This window comes from Struthio camelus, chromosome 19 (genome assembly GCF_040807025.1).
Source record: "Struthio camelus isolate bStrCam1 chromosome 19, bStrCam1.hap1, whole genome shotgun sequence".
Taxonomy (NCBI): domain Eukaryota; kingdom Metazoa; phylum Chordata; class Aves; order Struthioniformes; family Struthionidae; genus Struthio; species Struthio camelus.
The window spans coordinates 9,054,204-9,064,912 of NC_090960.1; the positions used below are offsets into that span (position 1 = coordinate 9,054,204).

Here is a 10,709-nt window from a genome sequence, read left to right on the forward strand (position 1 = left end):
TTATATTTAAAAAAAATAATAAACATATCCGTTCTGACCGAGTCCTTTAAACCCCTCCGGTCTTTCCGAGGCCTTCCTCTGAGACGGGGAAGATTCTGGTAACTTCAGGCTGCTTCTCCCCTCCTGGATGCGGCGGTGCGATCGCACGGCCGGGAGCCGGCACCGCTCACAGCGGGCAGGGGGGAAACTGAGGCAGGACAAGGCCGAGCAGCCGCCTGGGGCCTCCCGGCCCGCTCAGCTTCACAGCCCGGGGGGTGGCGGCAGCGGGGAGCCCCCCCGGGCGGCGACCGGGCAAGGGGCTGAGGCGGCACGGCCAGCGCAGGCCCCCCCCGCACCGCCCCGGCAGCCAGGGGTGCCTGGCCCCCTCCACGGGGAGGGCTGCCAACCGCCCCGTGCCGGCCGCAAAGGGGGCCAAAAGGAAAGGCTGGAGGAGCCCAAACCCCAGGAATCCCACCCAAAAGGCTCCCCGGGGCCAGGCGGGTCGGGGGGGAGGGACGGCAGCCGCCACCGCCCCCCTCCCCCCCCCAGCCCGCGCCTCTCAATGAAGCTCCTCAATGAACGTGACGTCACAAACGCCGTCTTTTCTCTTTTGAGACAAGTAGCAAAACAGCAGGCGCCAGCAGCCAATCCGCGAGCGGGACGGCCCTTCCGCCGGGCTGCGACCCCCACCGCACGGCGCCCCGCCCCTCGCAGGGCGGCCGGCCAATGGCGGCGCCCCCTCCAGCCAAAACACAGGCGGCGGCCAATGGGGAAGGGGCGGCGGCGGCGGCGGTGTCAGCAGCAGCGGGGGGGGGAGGGGGAGGGGGAGGTGGCGGGGCGCGGGCGGAACAGCCGGGGCAGCTGGAAGATTCGAACCGACGGGCCGGGGCGCGCGGGGCGCGCGGCGGCGGCCAATCAGGGCGCGCGGGGCGCGGGGGCCGGCCCCGCGGCCCCGCCCCCCCGGCCCCGCCCCCGGCCCGCGGGACCGTCGGCGGCGCGGCGCGGCGCGGGGCGCTCCGGGGCCACCCACGGCGGGGCCGCGCCGAGCGGCAGCGTGCGCCGGGCCCCCCCCCCCCCCCCCCGCCGCCGCCGCGCTGCCCCCCCGCCGCCACCACCCCCCCCCCCGCCATGTCGGTGAACATGGAGGAGCTGCGGCACCAGGTCATGATCAACCAGTTCGTGCTGGCGGCCGGCTGCGCCGCCGACCAGGCCAAGCAGCTCCTGCAGGCGGCCCACTGGCAGTTCGAGGTGCGTGGGCGAAGGGAGCGGGGGGGCACCCACGGGGGACCGGCGCCCGCGGGGAGCCCCCTCCCTACCCCCCCCACCGCTCCTCCCGTGGTGCGGCGGGGCTGGACGGGGGGAGGGGAAGGGAGGAGGCGCGGCCCGGCCCGCGGACACGCGTGGGCGCCCCACGGACCGGCGCTGGGGCCCGCCGGGGCGCTGCCCGCCGCGGGGGGTGAGGATCGGTGCGCGGCGTGGGTGCTCTACCCCCCCCCACCCCCGCACCACCACCTCGAACCTGGAAGAGAGGCAGAACCGGCTCAGAAATCTCCGGTGGCTATTTATACCCGGGCTGTAACCGGAGCTGCCGGCCCGGGAGCACAAAACACGGGGGGAGCCGCCTCGAGGCCCTGCACCCCCCCGGGGAGGGGCCAGGAGCTGCCCGGGGTGGGGGGGGCTGGGGCAGGTTTGGGGGCACAACCCCCGCCATGCGTGGGGGGACCGCAGCCTGCCCCGCCGGGGGCTTCACCCCCTTTCCCCCGGTACGTGCGTGGCAGCCCCCGGCCCCGGGGGCCAAAACCAGCCCCTGCGGCCGAAAGACCCCTTCGCGCTCTGCCTTGGAGGCACCGGCCCGGGTTTGGGGGAAGAAAGCGGCGTTTTGGGGCCGGCGGCGGGGGGGCCCCGCATTGTTTGCTCGCGCTCGCGGGAGGAAAACACGGCGGCGTTTCCCCCCGCCGCCCGCCCGGCTGCCGGCCCCTCCGTGTTTTTCTTCCGCCTTTGTCTCCTCGCTGGGTTTAACTAGTTGCTCATTGTTATTTTTGCAGACTGCTTTGAGTGCGTTTTTTCAAGAAACCAACATTCCCAACAGCCACCACCACCATCAGATGGTAAGTGAGACAAACTTCAGGCGCCGCCGTCCCTCGCTTTTCCGCCGGCCGGACCCGAATTTCCACGGGGGCCCTTCCGAGCGGCGCCCCTTTATTCCTCGCTCCCTCCAGCAAACCCAAGCCCGAGGCGGAAAACGCGTTTTAAAACCCTGGTCCTCTCCGAAGCGGCGGCTAAGAGCCCCGCGATCCCCCCCGCGCCGGCCCCGGCGCCGCCTCCCCGAGCCCCCCGGGGCCGGGCCGGGCTGACGGGGGCGGCGGGCGCCCCCGGGGCCGCGGCGGGCGCCGAGCTGTCAGCTCCTCTGACAGCCATATTGCTCTGCAACCGGAGAAATACACAGCCGGCAAATGTAAACACGAGCTAAAATGTCTGCCAGGAAATAGTTTGTCTCCACGAGCATCTCGCTGGAAGTTGGGCGCGAGGGGCCGGGGGGCCGCGGCGGCGCCGAGCCCGGCTTCGCCCAGCGCCGCTTGACCTTGGCTGAGGGCAAGTCCCTTTGGCAAAACAGAGGAAGTTTTCTCCTCTGGGTGGGTTGTTTGTTTGTTTTCTTTCTTCCCTGTTGAGGAAACTAAACCCTTCCGCGCGTGGGGGTAAAGAGCAGATCTAGGCTAAGCCGATTTTTCCTTTTCTTACGCCTGCCGTCGGGAAATCTGCCGCTGGCCCGAAATCTCTAGCAGCGAGGGGGGCGTCTCTCGCAGAAACCTAGTTTTGCCGGGCTGGTTCCTGCTTTGCCAGCTTTACCCTGCTCCGAACCTTTTTATTTATTTATTTTCCTGATGCAAAATTTCTCCCGTGTTGCAACAAGGCTTATTGCATAGGGAGGTTATCTGTGTGCTCCGGCAAAATGCACCAGTTCCCCTGGTACTGGCCATGGTGAAGAACAGGTCTCAGCTCCCCAAAAACGTGGTCAGCGCTAGGCAGGGAGCAGCTGCGGAGGAGCCCGAGGTCCTGCACGCTGGCAGCGGGGCCAGAAGTTTGGAGCTAGCCCAGCCTCCCCAACCCAACATCGCCGTGTTTGGGGAGGGGTGGGTGGGAGGGAGGGGGAAGAAGCCTGGCTGCAATACAATGGCTCTCTGAGAGGAACTAGATTTTTATCTCTTCACTGTAGGATAAATCTGCTCCTAGAGCTTTTATTTGTAAATTAGCTGGAAAATTCCCACGAGCAGGCTTTAGGGTGGCTAGAGGACAGGCTTTCAGAGTTTGCAGTTGTCAAGCCCTGTTCGAACTAGCGCTTCGGAAACCTTGTGAGATGTTAATCTCCTCCCCCCCCCCCCCCCCCCACAAAAAAAATTTCCCAGTTGGAGAGGGGCAAGGGGACGAGCCAGGAGCTGCAGGCCTGACTGAGGGCTGGAAGCGTTCAGAAAAGGCTCGGCGGGGTGATTCCTTCCCAGTTTGAATCGGTTAGCGCTTGGTTGCTACAGGAAGTTTGATGCAAAACAGGCCGTGATGAAACACATTGATTCTTGGTATTTGCACTCCTCGTGAACAGTGAATCGAGATCCACCTCTGGCCTGTTTCGTTTCCTTTAAATAAAAGGCGACCGCAACGTTAGCCCTGAATCATTCCGATTCAGCCCCGAAACGCTCACATCCGAAGCATTTTTGACTCCCGTTTCTCAAAGAGGAGAAACGGCCGGGCAGAGCTGGCTCCGTCGCTCGGGAAGGAGGCTCCTGCCCTGGGTGGAAGCCGAGTTTCGGTGAGGGGATCGCCGGCGAGGGGCGCGCTCCTTCGGCAGCGGCGCCCCGTCCTGCCCGCTCCTCGCCGCTGCCTCCTGCTCCGGCTCCGACCCGCCTCGTGCCGGCTTTCTGGGCCTGAAAGCTCAAACTTTTCTCCCCCCCCCCGCCCCGGCTCCCGCCCCGGTTTATTTTCATTACGGCCAGATAGGCGCTAATCAGGGAGTTTGCAGAACAAGCTGTGCTCCGCGTGGTGACAGGCGGCGTTTAACCGTCTTCTCCCAGGCGCTCGTCTGATTCCCCTGTTGCATTTTTGGCATTTTTGCTGCTGTTTCCCCCCCCCATCCCCGAAGCGTCTTGGTCTCACTCCAGCTTAAAACGCCCGGAGCAGCGCTGTCCGTGGCAGGGACGGAGGTTAAGAAGAGGGGCTTTACAACCTTAGTTTCCATTTCTTTTTAAAGCCGGAGAGAAGAAAGCTCTGAGTAAACCGGTGACACGTTGCGCCCCTGAGAAGCGCCTTCGCCCCCGCGCCGCCTCTCAGGCCTCGCGCGCCCGCAGAGCTGCTGCCCCGCGCGCAGCAGACGCTCCCTGCGGCGGGCGACGTTTCGTGCGTGTCGGTAATCTTAGAAAGATCCTCACCGAAGCCGTTGGGCTGGGACAGACCCTTTTGACACGCAATTGCGAGCGGCTCCTTAAAAAAAGAAAAAAAAAAAAAAAAAAAGGGGAAAACGTGCCGGAGGAAGAAGGCCGTAGTTAGACAGCAACTTTATTTTTTTGTAAATTAATCCTGCAAACAGCACCCCAGAAACTGAGCGGCGTGTCCCCTCCGGCAGTGTCTGACCTCAGTCCAGGACTGGTATTTGAGTTGTGTGTGTGTTTGTTTATTTATTTATTTTTTTGAACGCAGTTGCTTGAAGTCAGAGCCTTTTTGGAACAAGTATCTCTTCAGATACTGCCAAAAGCCCAGGCTATTTTAAATAAAAGCTGGCTTCCCGCGAGTTCGAGGTGAGCTCTGAAATTAGGTCTCCAAAAATCTGGGGTGGGGGAGAGGGAGAACCGTCCCCGGCTGCCCGCTGCGGCGGCCCTCGGCGGAGCTGCGCGGCTGCGGCGCCGGGTTAGCGGCAGAGCCCCCGCCGCCCCGGCCCGCCACTTATCTCCTCCGCTTGTTTGTTTTTTAATTGCTTGGCTTGAAAAAACAAACTTCGACGCAGGCTGGCATCTGCCCTGGGGGCGAAGGTTCAGCTCTAGACGTGCCCGAGCTGCCCGCGCCGCGGCCCGGCCCCGGCGGCATCGAGGACGCGCGGGGCCGGGCGTTTTTCCGGGTGCTCCAACCCCACGTACCCAGCGGCTCACCGCCGTCCTGCTCCAGGCAGGCGCGGGCGGGCTGAGGAAGGGACGCGTCCCGAGCAAAAGGGATGGACCAGGTTGTTGGGGACGTTTGGGGACAGGAGCTGCTTTTTCTGTGCTCGCAGACGGAGTGCTGTTAGGGCTGGGAACGTCGGGTGTAGCTCCACCAAAAATCAGTTTGGCATCGACCCGCTTCCCCGTTGCCGTAAGGAGTCGCTACGGATGTATAGCGGAGCGGGAGATCCGTCTGGCACGGCGGGGCCGCGTCCCCTTGAAGGTCAAACGCGCTCGGCCCGGCTGCACGGCGCTGCCAGGGGCGGAGGTTTCTCCGGCGGGCTGGGAGAGGCCGCGGGGACATCTCACGTGATGCCCCAGGTCGCCGATCGCTCTCCCCGCTCCCGGAGCGGCTCTGCTGCCCTCGCCTTAGCGCGATGCTCCGCGCGCCCTGCCGCGTTGTCCGGCTCCGTTCTGCCAACCAGGCGCTCGCCGGCAGGACAGCGCGCGCGCGCAAAACACGGCGGGGTTGGCACCCTGCGCCCTGAGATTTAGGGGAGAGCCTGCCCAAACCGGGTTTGGCTGCACGTTTTAGGAACAGAAAACACCTGCTTCCCAGCAGCCTTGCTGGAGTTTTATCTAAACCTCAACGTTTACCAGAAACAGCCTGGGAAAAGGATAAAAAGCTTTTAAGAACAAAGGTGCATCCTGAAACACGAATGCAGGCACTTGCTGCGTAGGAAGTGCTCTAGGCCCGCGTTTCGCCTGCTGCCAGGCCCGGCTCTCTCAACGGATGGGCTAAAACCCCCCGGGAAGGAGGAGATGCAGGAGCTCTTCCTTCTCAGAAGTGTTTTCCTAATCTCGAGTTGCTAAAAAGGCATCTTAAACCTGGAAGCCGCTTCCAAAATCCCTTAGCATGGCGACTCGAGCGCGACCATCTCCTGCTGCCGCGGCTCACGCGTTAGCTGCTCCCCTGGGTCGTTTTGGGCTGTTACAGCTGTCCGGCGGGGGCGAGCGGCCTGGCTGAAGGAGGGGGACGGGGACGCGCACCGCCGGACCCGCCGCACCGGGGTCGGCGGCGGGACGAGCTGGCAGGGAACCGAGCCGCTCTCGCCCCCGCCGCGCTGTTAAGGCAGGTTGTGGCCGTTTGGCCTCACCCCAGCACGCTTTTACTTGCGGGAAGTGACGCAAGAGAGCGCTGGGATCCGCGACGGGTTGAGGCGCTTCTGTCCCTCGCCCCCAGCCCCCTCCCCAAAACGGCTGCCGCAAGGGATGCTCGCGCCTGAGCGGGGCCTTGCGTCCGGCCGGAGCTCCCTTTGCACCGGGCGGGCTCCCGGGGCGCCGGAGCCCTCCGCTGCTCGCCCCGGCTTAGCTCGAGGTGCGGGCAGGGGCGGCGCGGCGCGGACGGGCCCCTCCGCTGCCCGTTTTGCGGGAAGCGGCGAGGCAGCTCTTCCTGCAGGTGGTTCCTCCCCTAGGCCAACGGCAGCTATCTGTGACCCCGGCGCGGGCGGGCGGGCGCAGCCGCGCGGGGGGCTCTCGCGGCACGAAGGCCGAGCCGCGGCGCGCGTGCACGCGCGGCCCCCTCCGCCAGCGCGCTCCCGCCTGCGCCGGGGCAAGGAGGCGGCAGCCAGCCCGGCTGCGCGGGGCGGGGGGGGGGGGTTATTCCTCCCCCTCCCTTCTCCTTTCGGCTGCATCGCTTTTGCAGGAGGAACCGAGCACCCGCTTTGCCGAATCGGGGCCGCGCCGGCGCCTCCCCGGAGGGCCCAGCCCGGATTTTCCTCCGCCCGGCGAGTAGGCGGCGAGCTGCATGGTGGAAAGGGCCAGCTCTGCCAGCGGCCGGGCCGGGCTGAGCCGCGGGGGGAGGCCGGGCGGCGAGGAGGGAGGTGGAGACGCCGTGCTAAATTTAGCCGGGCGCGCAGAAGCCGCCGGCCTTACCAGGAACCGCACGGGGCGGCCGCTCCCCTTGGGCCCCGCGGAAGTCCCGGCGCTGTTTTCTTCTTGCTGCCTTTCCTAATCGGAGGCAAATCGGCCTCCTGGGTGCAGGGCAGGCGCCGGCACAAGGGCACCGGCCCGGCTCGCGGGGCTCGGTGCCGCAGCCGGGACCCCCGGCCGAGGAGCGGGGCCTCCCCGGCCCGAGCGCAGCGGATCCGGCCTGGGTCCCTTGCAAAGAAGGGAACCGAGCGGCCGGGCCGTTTTGGTCGGCCCGCGAGCCGCGGGGCCGAGCGCGGTAGACGCCGGCTGCGCGGAGCGGAGCAGAGCGGCGAGGGTGCTGGCAAGGGCCGCCTGCAGCGAGCCCAGGGCCCCTTTCCCCCAAGCCTGGTTGCGTTTTGGATACCCAATTTCCATGCTGGAGCTGGGCGGGGGGGGGTCGAGAGCGGCTGTGGCATCGCCGCTGCCCCGCCGTGCCCGGCGGCCGCTCGGAGCCACGCAGCGACGGCGCCCGAACCCCCTGCCGGCGCTGCCGCGGCTCGACGACGGGCACGGCGCGAGCCCCGCGCCGGAGGCGACCCCCCCGCTCAGCCCCTCTTCGTTGCCGAGCCGGGGCCAGGGTGGAGCCCTGGGAATTTCAGGACAAAATCATCTACGGAGGTGCTGGCCGCCCTCCCGGCTCCGTGCGTGCCCCGGGGCCGGTGCCGCCCGGTCCGCGGCGCGCCGGGGGCTGCATCCCCCTACCCGTCCCGACCGTCGCGATGGGAGCGGGTGACGGCGAGGTCTCCGCGCTCCTCGCCCGCCCCGACGCGCGCCCTCTCCTCTCCCTCGCAGATGTGCACCCCCAGCAACACCCCGGCCACTCCGCCCAACTTCCCGGACGCGCTCGCCATGTTCTCCAAGCTGCGGACCTCCGAAAACCTCCAGAGCAGCAACAGCCCCATCACCTCCATGGCCTGCTCGCCGCCGGGCAGCTTCAGCCCCTTCTGGGCCTCGTCGCCCCCCAGCCACCAGCCCGCCTGGCTGCCGCCCTCGTCGCCCACGGCCCACGGCCTCCACCACCACCTGCACCACCCGGCGCCCGCCTGGCCCCCGGGGCCGCAGCCCGCCGCCCCCCCGCAGAAAGCCGTGGCCACAATGGACGGGCAGAGATAAGACTCGGCCGCCGGCGGGGGGTGGTGGGGGGATGAGGGTTTTTTTTGTGGCGGGGGGGAGCGGGGGGTGCAGAGAAAAGGTTTGGGAGATCAGGCCAGGGCGTTCGGAGCAGGGGGTTCCTGAGAAACGCACTGGAATCGTTTTTCTAGGTTTTATTCTTATTTTTCTGGGGGTGGGAGGGGAGGTCGCTGGCCCACAACAGCCTCCTTGCGAGAGTCGCTAACTGGTCTTTTCTCCTTTTTTTTTTTTGTTTTTTTTTAATATATAACTATAATATATAAATATATCTAATGTATATAAATCCGGAGAGAATGAGCAGCGGCCGGGTTGCTGACGGGCTGGGAGGCGGCGCTGCTCCGCCACGTGCGGAGGGGCCGAGCGCCCCGCGGGAGAGGGGGCACCGCGCGGTCCCCCCCGCACGGCTCCAGCGCGCCGCGTCCCAGCGCCCCACGGTCGCCGGGATGCAAGACAGGGCGGGGGGGGGGAAACGGGAAAGAAAGAAAACCCACCCAAATCAGTGGCTTCTCAGCACCCCCAGCTGCAACGGTGCTGCGCCAGCCGCGACCCCTTCCCGCGCCCCGGCAGCTCTGGATTTTCCCAGGCGCTAGTTGCCGTGACTAAAACCAAGCGACCCTCCTTCGGCTTCCGAAATTCATCCCGGCTCGTCGCACAGACACCCCCGGCGGCCCGGATCCCGCTCGCCACGTCCTCCCCGCTGCCCGGCCGTGCCCTGCAGATGCTGTTTGGGAAGCTGAGCTGGGGGCTGTGATTTAACAAGGTGACCCCCCCCCCCCAACCGTCCCTGCGGTCCCCTTCCCGGAGGGGGGGGGGAGGGAAAGGGGGAGCCAGGGGGGTTTTTTTAGTTTTCAAATCAATCTTGCTTAAAAAAAACAAAACAAAAACACAACAAAAACAGATTGAAGGTTTTTTATTAATTTAAAAATAATAAAAAAAAAAAATCACTTTTTTAACAGCAGCAGTCCCTGCCTTTTCTCTTTCCTGGGAGGACAGCTCGCCGTGGGGGAAGCGGCTCGGCGCAGGGCTTCAGGGGAGGGAGACCTTCGCTCTCCCCGGGCCCGCGGGGAGGACGGCGGCGCCGACGGACCCCTCGCGCGGGGGCTGCCCCGGCCCGGCCCCAGCTGAGGGCGACGGGCGGCCCGGCCCGAGGGGGGACCCGCCGCGGCCCCCGCGGGGACGGCAGCGGCCGCCAGCCCCCCTGCTGCCTGCCGGGGAAGAGGTGCTTCCCTTCCCCGCTGTCCCCTCATCCCCAAGCCGTCCCCGTCCGCCTGCCCCGTGTCCCTACCCGGCTTGAAATGAAGACGCCAGCCGAGAACAGCTGTCCAGCGTCGCGCCGGGTCCCTTTGCAAAGGGGTCGAGGAAAACCCCCGGGGGGCACGCGGAGCCGGGACCTGCCCGGCCGGCCCCGCTCGACCTCCCCTCCCGGCTGCTCTCCCTCCCACTTCGTAAAACCTGCCGGCCTCGCACCCTGCCGAACTCGCCTCTCCCAGGCCGGGCAGGCACGTTCCTATTTATTTCCAGCAGCTCCAAGACGCACGTTTGCCAGAGACGGGAAGGGGCTTTTTGCAGGGCTCCGCGCAGGCAGGGCGGGCGCAGGGGTACGGGCCCACCGGGTTTCCCACCCGAAGCGACCCCAGACGGCACCGCGGGCAGCCCCAGCCTCGTCCTTCATTTGCCATCAGCGAAAGAAAAGCCACAAACCCACCCGTGGAAACGCGCGGGCAGTGCCGGGCTGTGATTGCAGCGAGGCGTCCGCCCCCCCCGCGGCGGGAGCGGCCTCGTCCTGCTCCGCACCTTGCGCGGCCAAAGCGCCTGATTTAGTCCTCAAATACTGGAATTAAATGAAAACACGGCCCCCCTCTGGTCCCATGCACCTGCTGCCCGGCTCACGCAGCACCCAGCCCCGGTGCGACAAGCAATCGGGGTAAAAACCCCCCCAAAACGGGAAGGCGGCGCCGCTGGAGGCACCACCGAGGAAGGAGGCGCCAGCCCGGCGCACGCAGCCCCGGCCCCAGGCGCAGCGCGTCCCCGAGACGGGGGGGGGGGTGGAGGGGGGGGGGAATCCCCAGGTTGGGGCTACTCACCCGCTGCCGAGGGAGCTGCCACGGGGGCCGCCGCGGGCGCTCGCCCTTGTAGGGCGCAGCCCAGCCGGGCCCGACCTGGCCCAAACCGCCCGCAGCTGGGGAAAGCAGGCGGCGAGAGAGGCCGGGGGCTGGCGGGGGGGGGCCGAAAGCAGCCGGCCCCGCGGCCGGGACGGGCGCAGCGGGCAGGGGACGGGCGCTGGCGCCGCGGGGGGCTTTGGGGACTGCCGTCGGGGTGGAGAGGCTGAGCATCCCCCCCCCCCCGGAGGCTCCCCGGACGCCTGGGCTCCCGGAGGGCGGCGCGTCCTTCCTCGCAGCCGCTGCGCTTGCCCTCGTGGTTGCTCGCCCCCAGAGGGGTCACTGGCCTCGTCCCCCCTGTGCCCAGCCGCTGTCCCCAGCCTCCGCCTGGGGACCTGCCACCGCCTTT

General features: G+C 67.0%; 1 protein-coding gene across 1 annotated transcript; it reads left to right on the top strand.

The window, feature by feature from the left end:
• The first annotated feature begins 1,069 nt into the window (after window positions 1-1,069).
• On the top strand, window positions 1,070-9,154 carry UBALD2 (UBA like domain containing 2). The gene is made up of 3 exons (XM_068913792.1): window positions 1,070-1,227; window positions 2,025-2,087; window positions 7,863-9,154. Exons 1-3 carry the CDS (start codon window positions 1,108-1,110, stop codon window positions 8,181-8,183), a joined length of 504 nt encoding a protein of 167 aa, XP_068769893.1. The 5' UTR covers window positions 1,070-1,107; the 3' UTR covers window positions 8,184-9,154.
• The last annotated feature ends 1,555 nt before the right edge of the window (window positions 9,155-10,709 follow it).